Here is a 19,515-nt window from a genome sequence, read left to right on the forward strand (position 1 = left end):
TTTTAAGAAAACGTGGAATATAAAGTTTAATTTTGGTCTGCAGCATTACTGTCAAAAACCAGAAGGAAGAACTTCAAAAATAGGCTCAATCAGAGCAGAATGACATCAGTGTTGTTGAGCATACAGTCTTTTACATCTTTAGTCCAAAATGAGAATGCACATCTACATTTTACATGCAGCTTTGTATAGAAAAACATCTTAACCGAAGGGCACATGAAAAACCTCTTTATTACAAACATATAAACAAGTAAACATGGCTCGGATCACGGCTCGTTGCCGTTGACGCTCTTGTGCTGCTCCATCCGGCTTCTCCGCAGCATCTCGATGTTCTTAGCCCTGAGCCAGCTGTCTCTGGACAGAGAGGTCTGTCCCAGGCTCAGCGAGAGCAGCCTGCAGAGACAAAGCCACACTCAGCACCAAAAAACTCAGCAATAAATGTCTGACCAGTGAGGGTTCCGATAGCTCACCTCGACACAACCAGCATCCTGTGGAGGTCGTCAGCAGATATGCTCTGAGGGTCATCCTTCCTCATATCAACGAAGTCGTCTTCAACCGCCTGGGGAGCCAAAAACATGGCCGAGCAGTTCAAACACAATCTGACCCCATCTAACAAAGAGCTAATGCGATGCAACACCTTCTAACCTTTGTCACTTCCTCTGAAATGCTGTAGTCGAGGAGGCGAGCCACGCCCAGAAAGATTCGGAACTTGTTCAGCTGTGATGAGACCTGCGGATGAATGTGGATGCTGCTGAGATATTCCTCCATGTGGGATGGAGCCACCTGAGGCTGCAGATGTATGTGGCAGTCAGACTGTGGAGACAAACAGTGAGAAACACCAATTTATGAAACAAGTTTCCACATTAAACTGTCTGGATAGGAAAATAATCCAGATGTTCAGTATGTTATCCATGTTAAACCAACACCAGAGGAGGCGTCAGGTTTCATCTTTCTAACACCTACTCTGCAGCACTGACTCGTCTCCACAGGCAGTTTTAAACAGCTCACACCTTGGGACATGTGATGAAAACATCTGACATGGCATCGTTAGTGACATGTTTGGCTCATCAAGCAACAACCACTGAAATACTGAGCTGGACTAGGGTAGGGCCAGTAACTGATATGATCGTATTGACCCATTAATGACCTTAATGCCCTATTAGTGTGATTGTTCTGACTGCAACCTATAAGCCGGTTAGAATTTCACATGTTGTTCAAATGGAAAAGACAACAGGAGGAAACCTTGGTAAACTGGTTGTGTTTTATTTGTTCAGACAATCCCTACGGCCGCTAAAAACAACCACGCTATGCACTTCTGACTTCTAACCAGGCGCAGCAGTTGTTTACAGTGTGCTGCCCTTTACTGCAGAGTTAGTGCACGGCCCAGTTTGACGCCTCTGGGAGGATTGTTCCTGTGGCACACAGCTGCCACCATGGCAACCCAGAGCAGCAAACAGGAATAGTACACGGTACATTCCTCAGGCTGAAGCTGCGGGATGAAGGCGTTTGGTGCGGCTGGCCAATGGCAGCTGAGGTGTCAGCATGACGCAGGCTGGAAACAACCTCCAGTGTCCGCATCATGAGGGAGATCAGGAAACCTAACGCTTCCCAGGCCGTACTGTAGGGGGGGAAGAGTTAGGAGGGATCTTAAAGGCGTAGGGGTGAGTTTACTCTGTAGGAGCCCGTCTTATTCCCCCTTTGTTCTCACCGGCAGCAGCGAGCGGGCCTCTGACGCGATGAGCACGTTAATATTGCAGGGGAATTCCATCTGGTGGTAGTTAAAGTCATAATCAACCTTCTGCCACGAGATCAGGTTCCCCAGGGCCGTCACATTACGCACACCTACAGCACAAACAGAGGGGAAAACACTGTCAGGTGGGACACACAGCAGTTTGTCCTCTCATCGTCGCCCTCTTGTGGTTCCTATAAGCCTCACCAGTGGTGTCCAGCTGTCCCTGCTCCAGCTGAGTTTCATCCAGAAAGAGGGAAGTGTTTTTAGCCAGCTGCAGAGCTCCACTCACAAGCCGGTTCGCCCCGTAGTCCTTCTTAGGCACCAGCTGCATCTGGTTCATGTTCTGGAGGCTCATGCCCAGGTAGTACGACTGGAACAAAGCCCAAAGAGTACAAAGTTCAAAAAATAAAGCAAGATGCAACAGTGAGAGGTTTTACTGATGCACCTCAAATAAAAATGTCAAAATGAATTCTAGCGATACAATTAAAAAAAAGTTGCACACAGAATGATACGTTCCTGTTCAAACTGATTATTACCGCTTACAGCTAATAAAAATCTCCAATTCAGTTTCTCAGACAATTAGAAAATCACACAACATTAAAAAATTATTTTTAACACAGACATTTTATTGTATGACCTAAAAATCATAGGGAAGATTATCGACTTTGCAGTTGTTCACTGCACAAGGAGGGTTAGCCACAAAAGATCATTGCTTAAAAAGTTGGCTGCTCACAGAGTCCTGTATCCAAGCATACTAATGGAAAGTTAAGTGGAAGGAAAAAATGTGATAGAAATAAGGTGCTCAAGCAGCAGGGATAACCTCAGCATTGAGAAAGCTGTGAAGCAACCTGGACTCCCTTAACATCTGTGAGACACCAGACCCAACAGACTCAGAGCTGTGGCCAATTAATGTAGTTTTAAAGAAGGAATGCTTCGGTAATCCACTGCAGTTTGTTCATTAATGTGATTCTAACACTTGGCCATGTCCCATGATGTTTGTCAGTTTCTACTCATTCACACTTGACATCAAGTTCAGCTGCCATCAGGTACTTTAATGCTAACCTTGAGGGTTAGTATTACACTAATCAGAATAAATGTATTACTTATTCATATACTTTATTTTTATTGTAATTATGAGACAGATGCTTAAAGTTTGTTCTTAGATGCCTGTTTCTACTTTTTAATTTATCATATAATAGTTTTTAAGTTCAGTTTCTGTGTTCATGTTTCTTACTTTTTGTTGCAAATTAATTAAGCATGCAGCTAATTGAAATAGTCTACAATGAGCCACAGTGGCTAAGTCTGCACCTTTACACAAGAGTCTAGATATTTTCTACATGTTAGTCGTTTGTATATTAAAACTTTGCATCATATTAATAAAGTTTGCAATATGAGGTTGAGTTTTTGTGAACGGGAAACTTTGTCTGCAGCAACACCGTCGTGAAGGACTGAGAAATAGGCTCAATTTAGAGCAAATGTTGCAGCCTTTTATATCCATGAACAACGAACCCAAACAACCTACCTGTTTCACCTTCTGATGCTACTCTAATTTACACAGATGCACTTGCATTTATGAACTCACAGAAGGCACGAGCTGCTGGATGATCTGATAGAGGCGCTCGGTGTAGGAGGAGACGGTAGGACAGCCACTCAGGTTCACGGTGAACTTGCCCAGCGGCAGAACGTCTCGCCTGGTGTACCTGTGAGAGCATGAAGACGATTGCTTAGATTCGGCACCAGGCTCCAGAAGGTTTCAGGTGCAGATACTTCAAGCTAAACTAGGCCTACACGGTAGAAATGAGATGCAGCAGGAGATACTCGGCGGCCAGAGCGTCTCCCAGGAGGACGTGAGTGAAGTATGAGAGCAACTCCGCCCTGATGGCGGCCATCTCCCCCAGAGTCGACGAGAAAACTGCAGAGAGAATAAAAAAAACGTTCCAATTGCAACACAGATAACAACAGATCTACAGACTGACTGATAAACATATGAAGCAAGGGGTTGCAATGGCCTAGTTAAAGTCCAGAGCTCAACCTGACTGAAATGCTGTGGTAGGACCTAAAGGGAGCTCTGCAGAAACCTCAATAAACTGCAGTAACGTTATAAAGAGTTGGCTAAAATTCAAACAATGTGACAGACTGGTAGGGTCTGCTGCTGCTGGTTTGACAAGCTGTTGAATTATGGGATGTGTTCAGTGTTTTTGGGCACAGCTTTTCAATTTTTTCAGCTCTGTTTAATAAACCGTGAAGGTGTGGCGTCAGTTCCAAGTGTTCTTGTACACTTGAGGTTAAAACCTGGAAAATACCAGATCAGTTTTTAAAGTCCTCAACCTAGAATTTAAAAGAGGGTGTACTTTCTTTTTAGCATGACCTCTACGTATTTAAGGCTGCATGGATGAATGTTGGGATTTCCAGATGCATCAGTGACAGTATTTACGACGTGAAACCCCTCATCACCGACTCAGTGCAGTTATATTTACCAGCACTATATTCACTCCTACAGAGAGGATCTAAACCAGCAAACAATTTTAAAACAACTCTTCTTCTGCATGCTTTTCATTTGAATTAACAACCTCTTCATGCTTCTCAGGTTACGTTGTTTATCAATACAAATGGGACCAATCAGTGGCAGAAGTACAGGGATTGGGCGAATCTGCAGCAATCATCACCTGATTGGATGGACAGTGAACTCGTTGACCACAAATCCCATCATTTAAATCAGGAAGTCTCCTGAACTGCACAGCCAAAGATCAGAAATCAGAAAATGGATGCTTTTTCTCAGCTGACTCAAGTCTAACATGTCAATTCAGGTTTAAACTTCCAACATTATGAAACTCCCTACAAATAAACCAGGTTAAAGTGAGACAGACGTTCAGACATTGAACTTCTCTCTACCTGCTGCCTTCACAGTTTAACAGCAGTGACTGCATGACAACAGTGAACGTGTTAAAATATGCGCTGCGTGCTGAGAGAAGCCCACATTTATCGGCACCTCCGGTACAAACATTTAAAAGGCAGCACATTCATGTTTTATTGCAGCAGAAAAATCTCACTCTGAAAATTTCAGAAACTATAAAGCTTTAGGATACGTTTGTTTAGTTGGGGATGGGATGGGCAAAACTAGGAGCAAAATCACAAGGCAGATGTGTGTTGATCATTATAGGCCAGCCAGGAACCAGCTACAAGAACACAACCTGCCCACATCTACAGTCAGAGCAATAATTAGAGTGATTAAAAGCAACTGCGACGAATAAGGCTGGACGAAGACCCAGGTTTATCTGTCCACCACACAAAGGCTCACTGCTGAAGAACTGAGGCAAAGAGTGGCATCTAGAGGCCACCTGCTTTCCATAACAACCAGTAGACACCATCTAGATGCCAACCAGATGCTTGGGAGGCACGCCAGGAAAACGTCTCACCGTTCCCACCATCACAACTGTAAATGAGTCTCCTGAAACTCTCCTGGCTTTTTCTGGTTTGGTCAGATGAGATTAAGATTGAGATAAAACACTGCAGCCGAGTCTGGTGGAAAACACACGAAACAATGAGTGGAAAAGATCCTCATGTCTACTGTTAAGTATGGTGGAGGACCTATGATGCTGTGGGACTGCTCTTCTTCCAAAGAACCTTCCTAAAGAGCATAAACTCTTTGAAATAACAGGACATTTTTAATACAATCTGGTGGCCAAAGTCAGAAAACTGAAGATGCATTGTCATTATGTTTTTCAGCTTAATCATTTCCCCAAATCATGATTCCAACGACATAAGACACAAAATCAACCTTCTTCCTTGGTCATCTCAGTCCTCGGACCCGTTATCCTACAGGACAGCTGTAGGCTGAGCTGAAGAGAGGAGGATCCAGGATGGATGGTGGAGGTAAGGGGTCACATGTGGCTCTGAGCAACTTGGGCCGAAACGGCTAAAGAACTGAGCAATGTTTTAAAATGTAAAGGTAATTAAAAACACTAGCTTCAGCAGTTATTCCTAGGCGTAATCATGCTATACAGGTCCTTCTCAAAATATTAGCATATTGTGATAAAGTTCATTATTTTCCATAATGTCATGATGAAAATTTAACATTCATATATTTTAGATTCATTGCTCACTAACTGAAATATTTCAGGTCTTTTATTGTCTTAATACGGATGATTTTTGCATACAGCTCATGAAAACCCAAAATTCCTATCTCACAAAATTAGCATATCATTAAAAGGGTCTCTAAACGAGCTATGAACCTAATCATCTGAATCAACAAGTTAACTTTAAACACCTGCAAAATATTCCTGAGGCCTTTAAAACTCCCAGCCTGGTTCATCACTCAAAACCCCAATCATGGGTAAGACTGCCGACCTGACTGCTGTCCAGAAGGCCACTATTGACACCCTCAAGCAAGAGGGTAAGACACAGAAAGACATTTCTCAACGAATAGGCTGTTCCCAGAGTGCTGTATCAAGGCACCTCAGTGGGAAATCTGTGGGAAGGAAAAAGTGTGGCAGAAAACGCTGCACAACGAGAAGAGGTGACCGGACCCTGAGGAAGATCGTGGAGAAGGGCCGATTCCAGACCTTGGGGGACCTGCGGAAGCAGTGGACTGAGTCTGGAGTAGAAACATCCAGAGCCACCGTGCACAGGCGTGTGCAGGAAATGGGCTACAGGTGCCGCATTCCCCAGGTCAAGCCACTTTTGAACCAGAAACAGCGGCAGAAGCGCCTGACATGGGCTACAGAGAAGCAGCACTGGACTGTTGCTCAGTGGTCCAAAGTACTTTTTTCGGATGAAAGCAAATTCTGCAGGTCATTCAGAAATCAAGGTGCCAGAGTCTGGAGGAAGACTGGGGAGAAGGAAATGCCAAAATGCCAGAAGTCCAGTGTCAAGTACCCACAGTCAGTGATGGTCTGGGTTGCCGTGTCAGCTGCTGGTGTTGGTCCACTGTGTTTTATCAAGGGCAGGGTCAATGCAGCTAGCTATCAGGAGATTTTGGAGCACTTCATGCTTCCATCTGCTGAAAAGCTTTATGGAGATGAAGATTTCATTTTTCAGCACGACCTGGCACCTGCTCACAGTGCCAAAACCACTGGTAAATGGTTTACTGACCATGGTATCACTGTGCTCAATTGGCCTGCCAACTCTCCTGACCTGAACCCCATAGAGAATCTGTGGGATATTGTGAAGAGAACGTTGAGAGACTCAAGACCCAACACTCTGGATGAGCTAAAGGCCGCTATCGAAGCATCCTGGGCCTCCATAAGACCTCAGCAGTGCCACAGGCTGATTGCCTCCATGCCACGCCGCATTGAAGCAGTCATTTCTGCCAAAGGATTCCCGACCAAGTATTGAGTGCATAACTGTACATGATTATTTGAAGGTTGACGTTTTTTGTATTAAAAACACTTTTCTTTTATTGGTCGGATGAAATATGCTAATTTTGTGAGATAGAAATTTTGGGTTTTCATGAGCTGTATGCCAAAATCATCCGTATTAAGACAATAAAAGACCTGAAATATTTCAGTTAGTGTGCAATGAATCTAAAATATATGAATGTTAAATTTTCATTATGACATTATGGAAAATAATGAACTTTATCACAATATGCTAATATTTTGAGAAGGACCTGTATATGCATAACATTTCTACAAAGAGCGGAGGAGGAATATTCTTTTTCATAAAGTAATTTCTTTTAAGGAAATTTATCGTGCATCACCACTTCTGACCTTGTAAATCCACTGATTCCAAAACAACAAAAAGATCATATAAATATACTGTTTTGTTGTGGTGCAAACATACGCTGCGGCTAGAGCCCTGAGCTAGGACTGTGTGGGTCCTTACAGACGCCGTTTTCCTCCAGGGTGGCGTACGGCAGCAGGGGGTTGTTGTGGGCCAGCCGCTTGCCGTAGAGCATGTGAAGACGAGGGACGAGCGAAGCTGGTGGGCTGTGGACCCTCTGCTCCTCCGCCGTCTCCATGCACTCAGTGGGGTCCAGGAAGGCATCCCTGTTATAGAAAGGCTTGTGGTGAGAAACAGACAGGATGCACACAGCAGGTAGAGTTACAGTCAAATATGTCTTACTTTTCATCCGCCAGAGCACTGAGAGCAGGACTGACCGACAGGATCCCGTAGACCTCCAGGGTGTCGTTCAGTTTGAAGCTGTCCCAGTCCTCGTACACCTGAACAGTACACACCTGTCAGCGCCTGCACTGCACCTGGAACATCTGAGCCTAACGAACAGAACACACCTTGACTAAGCAGGAGGGGCCTTTCTCCTCCGGGAGGGGGAAGTTGAGGTCGAGGTGGGAGGAGGATGCTGCCTGGCCGGAGGGAGCTTCTGTCTCCTGACGCTTACAGTCGCCATTGCCGTACTGGTCTGCTGTGCTCTGAGAACCTGCATCAAAAATGCACAGAGTCAGAAAAGCAGGAAATGCTTTGCTGGAACAAAGTAAATATGATACAGATGCAGACAAATCTACTGCCACCTCTGGTACAGATGTGGAAAAAGCTGTAAAACAAACTTTATCACAGCATTTTGTTGAGTAGATTTATGCCCTGGGGGCAAAAACACCACGTCAGGAAATCATTTTTAAACTAAATCACTCCTGGTACAAATATTGGCACCTCTGCATTTAACCCCACTTTGTAGGACATCCCTTCATCTTCTTCTATTTCTCAAGGTTGAAGCATACAGAGAGAGGGAGATCCTCTGCTCTTCTCCTCGGCTCAGCCCACAGGTTTTCTGCAGGATTTAGATCTGGAGACCGAGACGACCCAGTAAGGAGCTTGGTTTTGTTTCTGGTGGACCTTTTGCATTTAGGATCTTTATCCTGCCTGGGCTTTCAGTTTTCCGGCAGAGGGGGCCATTACTCCTGGTAGTTCAAAGAGTTCTGGATGCCATCCATTTTAGAGAGGCTTCCCAGGGCCTTTGAAAGAGAAACAGGCCCGCAGCATCATAGATCCTCCACTGTACTTAACAGTTGGCATGAGGGGCTTTTTCTTTTTTTTACATATTCATCCTTTATTTTTAATTTTTTCTCGCCACCAGACCTATTTGGAGTTCTTGTTGCTAGAAAGCAGTATTCAAGTCCTGACAAGCAGACTTTGAATGTACCATTTGTGATGTTAGGATTAAAATCTGCTTGGTGACCTCCCTCATCTCCTCACTGGGTGTGATGGTCAGGTCGATATTGGGCTACGGAGGGCCAAAAGGGTCAAGCAGACATAAATGAATAAGAAATTAAATTAATGTTCATGTATGAAATAGTCAGTCATTTTCTACCGCTTATTCCATAGTGGGTCACGGGGTAGCTGGTGCCTATCTCCAGCAGTCTATGGGCGAGAGGCAGGGTACACCCTGGACAGGTCGCCAGTCCATCGCAGGGCAACACACAAACAACCATTCATACACTCATTCATACACCTAAGGGCAATTTAGAGTTACCAATTAACCTAACAGGCATGTCTTTGGACTGTGGGAGGAAGCCGGAGTACCTGGTGAGAACCCACGCATGCACGGGGAGAACATGCAAACTCCATGCAGAAAGACCCCCGGCCGGGAATCGAACCCAGGACCTTGTTGCTGCAAGGCAACAGTGCTACCAACTGCGCCACCGTGCAGCCCATGTATGAAATAACTTAACTAAAACTGGAAATACACATTAAACAAATCAACATATATTTGAATGTTTCAGTAATATATAAAATACAGAAATAATTACATTTGGAAATCGTTCATTAAAATCTGAGTTCTATGTACGTTAAAAGCAGAGATCAGTAATACAGTAATAATTTAGTTGCATCTTAATCGCTTCTGTCTTCCTCACCAGTCACAGCCAGTGGGCGGAGCCAACACCGTTTAAGACGAGGTGATTGGTCTGCAGTAAAACCAGTGTGCAGGTTAACCAATCAGATGTTAGGGTCTATCTGAGGAGCCATGGTGACAGTTTAAATTATGTACGGATGGACTGCATTACAGGAAATATTAAATTCTAAAATAATTATTATTCCTGATTTTAATGCATAGTTAATTCATGTTTGATTAAGAATTTATCCAGTAAAATTTGTTTTAGAAATTGTATGTTTATTAAATTGTTTTTATTTATTTTATATATTTCTTGCAGATTTATTTTTAACCTTCACAGAAATAACTATTTATTTTACTAATTACTTGCTGGATTGTGGGACGTTTGGCAATTGACACAGTGTCTAAAAATAAAAAATAAGCCTCTGGGTAACATTGAATTTATATCCCAGGGCAACAGAAAGTTGTCCATTATTAAACTTAATGCTCTCCCTCTAAAGACATAACAATATTTTCTCATAACCCTGTCCTGTCTGACCATTTTTTAAGAACCTTTGAGTTTAATTTAACCGAGTACTCCACACCTGAAAGAAAATTTCATTACAGTAGATCATTATCAGGCGATGCTGTAAAAACCTTTAAAGAATCTGTTCCACTTTTAATTTCCTCATTATCACTGAAAAACACAGTGGAGGGCAATAATTTGGTTTCTTCCCCTTCACAAATTGATTATCTTGTTCATAGTGTTTCTTCATCATTGTGTGATGCATTAGACAACGCAGCCCCCTTGAAAAAGAAGGTGATTATTCATAGGAGGCTCCTTGGTTTAATTTAGAGCTGCGTACTTTAAAGCACAATGTTAGGAAATTGGAGAGAAAATGGCGTTCTACACACCTAGAGGATTCCTACTTAATCTGGAAAAATAGCCTAGTGTTGTATAAAAAGACACTTCACCAAGCTAGAACAGCTTATTTCTCATCATTAATAGAAGAGAACAAGAATAATCCTAGGTTTCTCTTTAGTACAGTTGCTAAACTTACACAGAGTCATAGCTCTGTTGAGCCATCCATTCCCTTAGCTCTTAGCAGTCATGACTTTATGGGATTCTTCTTAAATAAAATTGATTCTATTAAAATTAAAATCTTTGACATACTCCCAAAGATGATTACTTCATCCTCAGCAAGTGAGACAACATTAGAAATAACTGTAGAACCTGATTTGTGTTTGGACTGTTTTGATCCTGTGAAGCTTCCTGAGTTATCAGAAATATTAGCTTCATCTAAACCTTCAACTTGTATGTTAAACCCAATCCCAACCAAATTATTTAAGGAAGTGTTCCCTCTGATTACCAGCCCCACTTTATATATGATTAATCTATCTTTAGGGAATGGATCAGAACCACAGGCTTTTAAGGTAGCTGTAATTAAACCTTTACTTAAGAAACCTTTGCTTGATCGAGATGACTTGATAAATTACAGACCTACATCCAATCTTCCATTCTTATCTAAAATTCTTGAGAAAATAGTTGCTAATCAAATGTGTGAACATTTATACAGCAATGACCTGTTTGAAGAGTTTCAGTCAGGTTTCAGAGCTCATCATAGCACTGAAACAGCTCTGCTGAAAGTCACTAATGATATTCTTATGGCCTCAGATAATGGACTTGTGTCTGTTCTGGTTCTGTTAGATCTCAGTGCTGCATTTGATACAGTCGACCATAATATTCTCTTAGAAAGGCTGGAATATGCTGTAGGGATCAGGGGAACAGCGCTAGGCTGGTTTAAATCTTATCTGTCTGACAGATTCCAGTTTGTTCATGTAAATGATAAATCATCTTTAAACTCCAGGGTTAATTGTGGAGTACCACAGGGTTCAGTACTTGGGCCAATTCTCTTTACTATATATATGCTTCCAATAGGTCAAATTATCAGGCAGCATAGGATACATTTTCACTGTTACGCTGATGATACTCAGCTTTACTTATCCATGAATCCTGATGAACCCAACCAGTTAGATAGACTACAAACATGTCTTGAAGACATAAAAACTTGGATGACTTTAAATTTCCTGCTTCTAAATTCAGACAAGACAGAAGTTGTCGTCTTTGGACCGGAGTCTTTAAAAAAAAAACTGCTTAGTCAATCACTTAACCTGGATGGCATTAAATTGACCTCTGATAATAAAGTAAAAAACCTTGGTGTTATTTTTGACCAGGACATGTCATTTAAATCCCATATTAAACAGGTTTCTAAGATTTCCTTCTTTCATCTCCAGAACATTGCCAAAATTAGAAATATCCTGTCTAGGAGTGACGCTGAAAAACTAGTCCATGCATTTGTTACTTCAAGGCTGGACTATTGTAATTCTTTACTATCAGAATGTCCACAAAATGCAGTTATAAACCTTCAGCTGATTCAAAATGCTGCAGCAAGAGTTCTGATGAAAATTAAAAAGTGAGATCATATTTCTCCTATTTTAGCTTCCCTTCATTGGCTCCCTGTTAAATCCAGAATAGAATTTAAAACTCTCCTCCTCACATATAAAGCCCTTAATGATCTAGCTCCATCATACATCAGAGATCTGATTGGTCCATATGTTCCTAACAGAGCACTTTGTTCTCAGACTGCAGGTTTACTGGTGGTTCCTAGAATCTCTAGAAGTAGAATGGGAGGCAGATCCTTTAGTTATCAGGCTCCTCTCCTGTGGAACCAGCTCCCAGCTTTAGTCCGTGAGGCAGACACCCTGTCTACTTTTAAGGCTAAGCTTAAAACTTTCCTTTTTGATAAAGCTTATAGTTAGAGTGGCTTAGGTTATCCTGAGCTATCTTCCTTATTTTTTTTACCTCCATCTTCTTCCCTCCCTGTTGGATGGAGTAAAGGGGAGTCAGGTTTAGCCTAAACCGGCTCAGTTATGGTTGAGGTGCAAACACATCCTCCATTTCTGCTACCTGTATGACCCCCTCTCTTTTCCAATGGTTATAATCAGTCTGACAGAGAGAGGTATCCCAATCCTTGTGGTTTTTAGTATAACAATGACCATCAGTGGGATCCTTTGTGGGGTTCCTTGAGACGACATTGTTGTAAATAAGCGCCGTTTAACTAAATAATCTGAACTGAAACTATCTCTGTAGTTATGCTGCTATAGGCTTAGGCTGCTGGAGGACATAACGACCACTTTCACCCTCTTTGCTACATTCTCACACTACTCTCCAATTTTGCATTATTTGCTGTTATTTCAGCTTTTAACATTGTTCTCTCTCTATTCTCTTCCTAGAAGCTACACCTGGCCTGACTCTGTGTCTACCTGTGACACCTTTCTGGAGAGGGGCATCGTCCGAGCTTCTGCTGGCAACAACTTAATGCTCACCTTCTACAGATGATCCACATAGCCCTGTCTTTTAGTGTTTAACCCTTTCTCTCTCCTAGACATGGCTACTGACTGAGTTTTTACTGTGACTAACTCTATGTGCTCTCTTTCAGACTCTAACCTTGAAAATTGGCTCAGAGTTTATCTGTTATTTCTTTCTAGGTGAAACGACTAAAGGAGCTACATCCATTAACATTTACTTTTCCTTCCCATAGAAAGTACTCCTGGATCAGTGCTTCTTTGTTCTCTTTGTGTCTCTGCTCTGTTCTCTCAAACCCCCAGTGGGTCGTGGCAGATGGCCGCTCACACTGAGCCTGGTTCTGCTGGACGTTTCTTCCTGTTAAAAGGGAGTTTTTCCTCTCCACTGTCGCTACATGCATGCTCAGTATGAAGGATTGCTGCAAAGTCAACGCCAGTGACTGTCCACTGTCTCTACTTGCTCATCCAGGAGGAGTGAATGCTGCAAGTCACTGACTGGATGCAATCTGCTGGGTTTCCTTAGATAGAAAAACTTTTAAACCAATTTGAATAAATAACTGAATCTGACTGAACTGTTCAATGGTTAGGATTAATTGAAATGTATGAACCTGACTTTGTGAAGAGCCTTGAGATGACATGTGTTGTGAATTGGCGCTATATAAATAAACTGAATTGAATTAAATAAACGTTCATAGAAACTCTGATTAACTTAAAAAGTACAAACAGAAAAAAAAAAATATTTCATTTTAAATCATTTCAAGGATTGTTGGGGGTATCAATAGTTAAGACATTTTTTTAATGTGGGATTTTGTCACCACTGAACAAATGCTTTTAAATTAAAGGCTGGATTTGTCCACATTTTTTAGTTTAAGGTTATATTACTGCAATAAAAGGTGAATTTATTTTAAGGCTTTTTTCACATCTTTCCCAGGAGAGCCATTATTTTTTCTCCATTTGTAAATTATTATTCTAACTGTAGGTGTGGAGCTCCGAAAGGAACCTGCATGTGTTTCCTTCTGCTTCTGTGGCTGAACTTCCATTTCTTCATCTTCCTCGTAGCTCCTCTTCTGTCTGCTCGGCACGTACGACGTGGAGGCGACCACTCTCCCTTGGTTACTCGTCGTCTGGGCATACCCGTGCGGTAGGATTAAGGAAAGGCCCTCTGCATAACTTCAGACACACTCTCAGCAAAGCTTTAAAACACTGGACCTTAAAGAAAAATTCTGATTTATTTAATTTATGCATTAGGATATGTCCTTGGCCCACTGATTTTCTCCAGGGATGGGCACACAGTAGAATGTTTGTCTCTCTGCAGTCACTGTGCTTCTTGAGTTTAAGTCCACCTGGAGATAAAAACAGGTGCTCAGGCTGCATTCATGAACCCATTCAAAGCGTAAAGAAAGGAAGCCTTACCCCATATTCTGTCACGTCTTTATATTTGCCACAACGCAGCATCTGGGGAGTGACAAACAGTAAAATGAGAGGACAACCGGCTCAGTTATGGTTGAGGTGCAAACACACCCTCCATTTCTGCTACCTGTATGACCCCTTCTCTTTTCCAATGGTTATGATCAATGTGACAGAGAGAGGTATCCCAATCCTTGTGGTTTTTAGTATAACAATGACCATCATTGAGCTCTAGATGGACAAACTGTCTACTTTTAAGGCTAGGCTTAAAACTTTCCTTTTTGATAAAGCTTATAGTTAGAGCGGCTTAGATTATCCTGAGCTATCTCTGTAGTTATGCTGCTATAGGCTTAGGCTGCTGGAGGACATAATGACCACTTTCACCCTCTTCGCTACATTCTCACACTACTCTCCAATTTTGCATTATTTGCTGTTATTTCAGCTTTTAACTTTGTTCTCTCTTTTCTCTTCCTAGAAGCTACACCTGGCCTGGCTCTGTGTCTACCTGTGACACCTTTCTGGAGAGGGGCATCGTCCGAGCTTCTGCTGGTAACAACTTAATGCTCACCTTCTACAGATGATCCACATGGCCCTGTCTTTTAGTGTTTAACCCTTTCTCTCTCCTAGACATAACTACTGACTGAGCTTCTACTGTAACTAACTCTATGTTCTCTCTTTCAGACTCTAACCTTGAAAACTGGCTCAGAGTTTATCTGTTCTTTCTTTCTAGGTGAAACGACTAAAGGAGCTACATCCATTAACATTTACTTTTCCTTCCCATAGAAAGTACTCCTGGATCAGTGCTTCTTTGTTCTCTTTGTGTCTCTGCTCTGTTCTCTCAAACCTCCAGTCGGTCGTGGCAGATGGCCGCTCACACTGAGCCTGGTTCTGGTTCTGCTGGAGGTTTCTTCCTGTTAAAAGGGAGTTTTTCCTCTCCACTGTCACTACATGCATGCTCAGTATGAGGGATTGCTGCAAAGTCAACGCCAGTGACTGTCCACTGTCTCTACATGCTCATCCAGGAGGAGTGAATGCTACAAGTCACTGACTGGATGCAATCTGCTGGGTTTCCTTGGATAGAAAAACTTTTTATCCAATTTGAATAAATAACTGAATCTGACTGCACTGTTCAATAGATAGGATTAATTGGAATGTATGAACCTGACTTTTGTGAAGTGCCTTGAGACAACATGTGTTGTGAATTGGCGCTATATAAATAAAACTGAAACTGAACATCTAAAACATCATAAAATGCAAAAGAAGCAGCAGCAGTGGAGGCCTGTGCATATGCAAATATCTGCAGGATAGAAAACAAGGAAGCACACACTTTGGCCTTTGTGGTCGGATCAACAGTCTCGTACACTCCCATGTAGAACTCCGGATCAAACATGTCTTGGAGTAAACAGCGAAACTTCACCAGGCTGTTGGGCTTCAGGTAGTGCAGAGGGACGTCGTTCAGAGATGGGACCTTCATCCAGAGAACACGCGACCGTGGGTGAGAAACAGGTGTAGAAAAACAACCGTGGACATTCATGCTTTCAGGTGCTTAACGAAGCAAAATTACCAGAGTCTGAGCTTCTTTCTCCTTCAGCTGCTCTTTGAAGAACTCCACCGCCTTCGCCTCCCATCCTGAGCTCTGACCGTTCTGGGAAGCAGCTGTGATATCAAGCAGACAGTAGGTCATTTTGGTTGAGCTACATGCACTGAACTGACTGTATTCTTGTGATCCCTCTAGCATAGTGTCTAACTGGTATGTCTGCAATAAATGTCCATCTCAATAAATTAGCATTTCTTTAAAAAGTTTCAGAAAAAAACCCCAAAAAACAATTCCTTCATTTCACACAGAAAAATACATTTCTAGCATTTATTTCTCCTAATATTGATGATTAAGACTTACAGCTAATAAAATTATGTTCCCAGAACATTAGAATATCACACAAGATCAATAAAAAACAATTTAATGCTGAAATATTGTGACCATGTTATGGCCTACACCATCATGAGGAAGAGTGCTAACAGTAAATGACACCTCCTCCACAAGGACCAAAAACCATGGAGCATCAATACTGAAGAAGCTGGCTGTTCAGTGCTGTAACCAAGGATATTAATGGAAAGTTTAGTGGAAGGAAAAAATAGGCTTAAGCAACAGTGATGACTACAGCCATGGTAGGACTCTAAAGCCATCACAAGGCATGGACTGCAGCTGGAGTCAGAGCTTCCAGACCCACCAAACACAGACATGTCCAGGACATGGGCTGCAACTATGGGGTAAGAACGCTGTCAAAAACAATTGGTATGTAAAGACGGAAATGTGTGCATATTAGTCAATAGTTGTGCATAAGTAAAATCCAAAAGAGGTATTGTATATTTTCTCTATAAGAATACAAAATAAAATGTTACATCTTCAAGAAATTACAAACACACAGTTCAAGTTTACAGTTGTGGTTTATTCTTTATGAATACAATATGCTATAACAGTTTGTGAATTCGATTTCTTTTCTATGAAACCCAAATTTACGTCAGCGACTTGGTGTCACTTGATCTCATGCTCGGAATATAGTGGGTGGAGTTATACAATAATGTACAGTAGGTGGCGCTATGCACCTCTGAATTTGTTGCGAACCGCCAGAAGAAGAAGAAGCAGCAGCAGCACTAGCGCCAAAAGAAAGGACCAAGAAACTACGGTACAAAGTCAGGTAATGTTAAAATGTCTTAATGTCGTTAATATATGCTCTTGGTCCGTCATCTTGGCGCTAGTGCTGCTGCTGCTTCTTCTTCTTCTTCTGGCGGTACGCAACAAATTCAGAGGTGCATAGCGCCACCTACTGTACATTATTGTATAACTCCACCCACTATATTCCGAGCATGAGATCAAGTGACACCAAGTCGCTGACGTAAATTTGGGTTTCATAGAAAAGAAATCGAATTCACAAACTGTTATAGCATATTGTATTCATAAAGAATAAACCACAACTGTAAACTTGAACTTTGTGTTTGTAATTTCTTGAAGATGTAACATTTTATTTTGTATTCTTATAGAGAAAATATACAATACCTCTTTTGGATTTTACTTATGCACAACTATTGACTAATATGCACACATTTCCATCTTTACATACACATTGTTTTTGACAGCGTTCTTACCCCATATGCACCTGTCACATTCCTTGTGTTCAAAAGTCACTCCTGAACCAGAGACAATTTCACAAGCGTCTTATTTGGGCTAAGGAGAGAAACGACTTGACTGGTCCAAAGTCCTCTTTCCAGAAAGTAAATTTTGCATTTCATTTGTAAATTCTTCTACAGTCAGGGAAGGTCTGGGTACTTTGTCACCTGCTGGTGTTATTCCACTGGGTTTAATCAAGTCCAAAGTCAGCCCAGCCATCTGCCAGGAGGTTTTAGAGCACTTCATGCTTCCTTCTGCTAACAAGCTCTATTGAGATACTGATTTTATTTTCCAGCAGGAACTTGAACCTCCTCAAAAGTATCAATGCCTGCTTTAATTACCATGGTTTGACTGTGATTAATTGGATAGCAAATTGGTTTAGAGGATCTATGGAGTATTGTCAAGTAGAGGATTAGAGACATTAGACCCAACATTGCAGATGAGCTAAAGGTCACTATTAAAGCATCATGGGCTTCCATTACACCTCATCAGAACCACAGGGTGATCGCCTTTATGCCATGCTGCATTGATCCAGTTTTTCATGCAAAAGGAGCCCCAACCATGTACTGAATGTATTACTGAGTACATGGATCCTGACTTTCAGGATCACAACAAGTAACAGAAATAAAGGCTTGAAATATTTAATATTTTTTAAATTGAATTACAGAAATAAATCAACTTTTTTTGTATTTCTGGATCAAGCTGGCAAGCTCAGCAGGAACCTTCACCACTGATCTGCAAACTGAAACCTTTAAATGCATCAGTGTTTTCTGCTTTGCTGCTGATGCTCTGGTTTTCAAAAGTTAAATCACGACCAAAGCAGCCGGTTCGGTGGTGGAGTGGTTTGGTAAAAGCTCCCAGTGAGTGGGTATTAAAATTAAAGAGACTTAATGGAGAGATAAAAGCCCAGCAACATGTGATGTGCTCTGTTGGCATGGAGTGTACTAGCCGCGGCTAACTAGCATCTTCCACGCTGTTAACGCTCGCTGTCAGAGAAAGTTCCGCCGGAGAGTCTTACCGAACATCCCCTCCACAACACCCAGAGGTTCGTTAATCCAGTCATGAGTGGAAGGCATAGTTCAGCCGTCACAGGAGCCAGGAGAGATAAAAATATAAACTCTTTGTTGACTTTCCCGTCACACAGGATTCTGGCAGAAGCGAGGGCGGGAAATTTGCGTCACTTTGTAGTTGGTTTGATATGTGCACCCGGACTGACCGGAGCACGGGGCTTGTCACAGCCGCCACATTGGCTTTGTTACTGCGTAAAAACCGTAGATTTATACACGTGTTCATATCCATGCGTACAATGCGTAGAAACGATCCGTGTCAGCGCGTACGCCATATTGAGAGTGGCAAGTCTTCCTTGAAAACTTCTAAAACAGGCTTATTGTTATTATTATTAATATTAAAAATAATGATAATACATTAATACAAACAGAGCTGACCCAATGTTGTATTTTATATTGTCCCACCTTTATCATTTTTGAATTTTGCATTTAATGCATCTTGTTTTACAATTCTTTAAATTGATTGCACAACATATGTTTTGTTGACTCCCGTGTCACCTCCCTCACATTGTTTAACAAACAGCAATTCACCCTAAATGTTTATTAAAATATTATGTAAAAGTTTCCCTTCAATATTTATTTTCAACAGTCACGCTGTAATGCTGAGCTCAGAAAACACAGGGTGCTTAACATAGAATAAAAACGATAAGACAGGGTAGGGATTCATTTCTACCTTTTTCAAAAAAGAAATAGTGAATTTCAGCTAATTCTATTCCCTCAGCTGTTAACTGATTTGAATAGTTTTTTCCCCAACTTCCCAAGTTAAAATGAAGAGAAAAAAAGCTGAGTATTATTAAAAAAAGACCTTTCCTCACAAATTTGTTTTCAACCAATTAATGTGTGAATATAATGTAATGTAAACTTATTTACTAGCAGCAGACGTTTCTTAATTTAACTTGAAATTGTGATTTTATTGACAAAAATTATAAACTGATGATTTTTCTTGTATGTACATAACTAGTGCATTTGCCAACCAGTGCGGTGTGAATTCAGGTTCGTTTCGGGCCCACAAACC

At 41.7% G+C, this 19,515-nt stretch overlaps 1 protein-coding gene across 2 annotated transcripts; it reads right to left on the minus strand.

Moving 5' to 3' along the window:
* Positions 1-18,654, minus strand: LOC124859539 (minichromosome maintenance complex binding protein). 2 transcript variants are annotated; one of them, XM_047352387.1, is made up of 16 exons: positions 18,452-18,652; positions 15,832-15,923; positions 15,595-15,735; positions 14,274-14,315; positions 14,114-14,203; positions 13,861-13,996; positions 7,960-8,105; positions 7,793-7,890; positions 7,553-7,716; positions 3,518-3,641; positions 3,312-3,429; positions 1,934-2,099; positions 1,706-1,839; positions 643-810; positions 468-556; positions 1-390 (listed from the first exon to the last, which is right to left on the minus strand). In XM_047352387.1, exons 1-16 carry the CDS (start codon positions 18,507-18,509, stop codon positions 264-266), a joined length of 1,893 nt encoding a protein of 630 aa, XP_047208343.1. In that variant the 5' UTR covers positions 18,510-18,652; the 3' UTR covers positions 1-263. The 2 variants fall into 2 exon arrangements, with proteins under 2 accessions (XP_047208343.1, XP_047208344.1); XM_047352388.1 differs by lacking the exons at positions 1-390; positions 468-556; positions 643-810 and adding an exon at positions 1,245-1,615 and having other exon boundaries at positions 18,452-18,654.
* Between the last annotated feature and the right edge of the window lie 861 nt (positions 18,655-19,515).

Source organism: Girardinichthys multiradiatus, chromosome 22 (assembly GCF_021462225.1).
Source record: "Girardinichthys multiradiatus isolate DD_20200921_A chromosome 22, DD_fGirMul_XY1, whole genome shotgun sequence".
NCBI classification, from domain to species: domain Eukaryota; kingdom Metazoa; phylum Chordata; class Actinopteri; order Cyprinodontiformes; family Goodeidae; genus Girardinichthys; species Girardinichthys multiradiatus.

Bases quoted from the DNA above. Each gene is read 5' to 3' on its own strand.
- LOC124859539 (XM_047352387.1), bottom strand. From the start codon at position 18,509: ATGCCTTCCACTCATGACTGGATTAACGAACCTCTGGGTGTTGTGGAG. The intron at 14,316-15,594 runs GTGTGTGCTTCC...GTCACTCCCCAG, and splicing joins ATCCGACCACAAAGGCCAAA to ATGCTGCGTTGTGGCAAATA. The intron at 3,642-7,552 runs GTAAGGACCCAC...TTCTCTCTGCAG, and splicing joins CCTGGAGGAAAACGGCGTCT to TTTTCTCGTCGACTCTGGGG.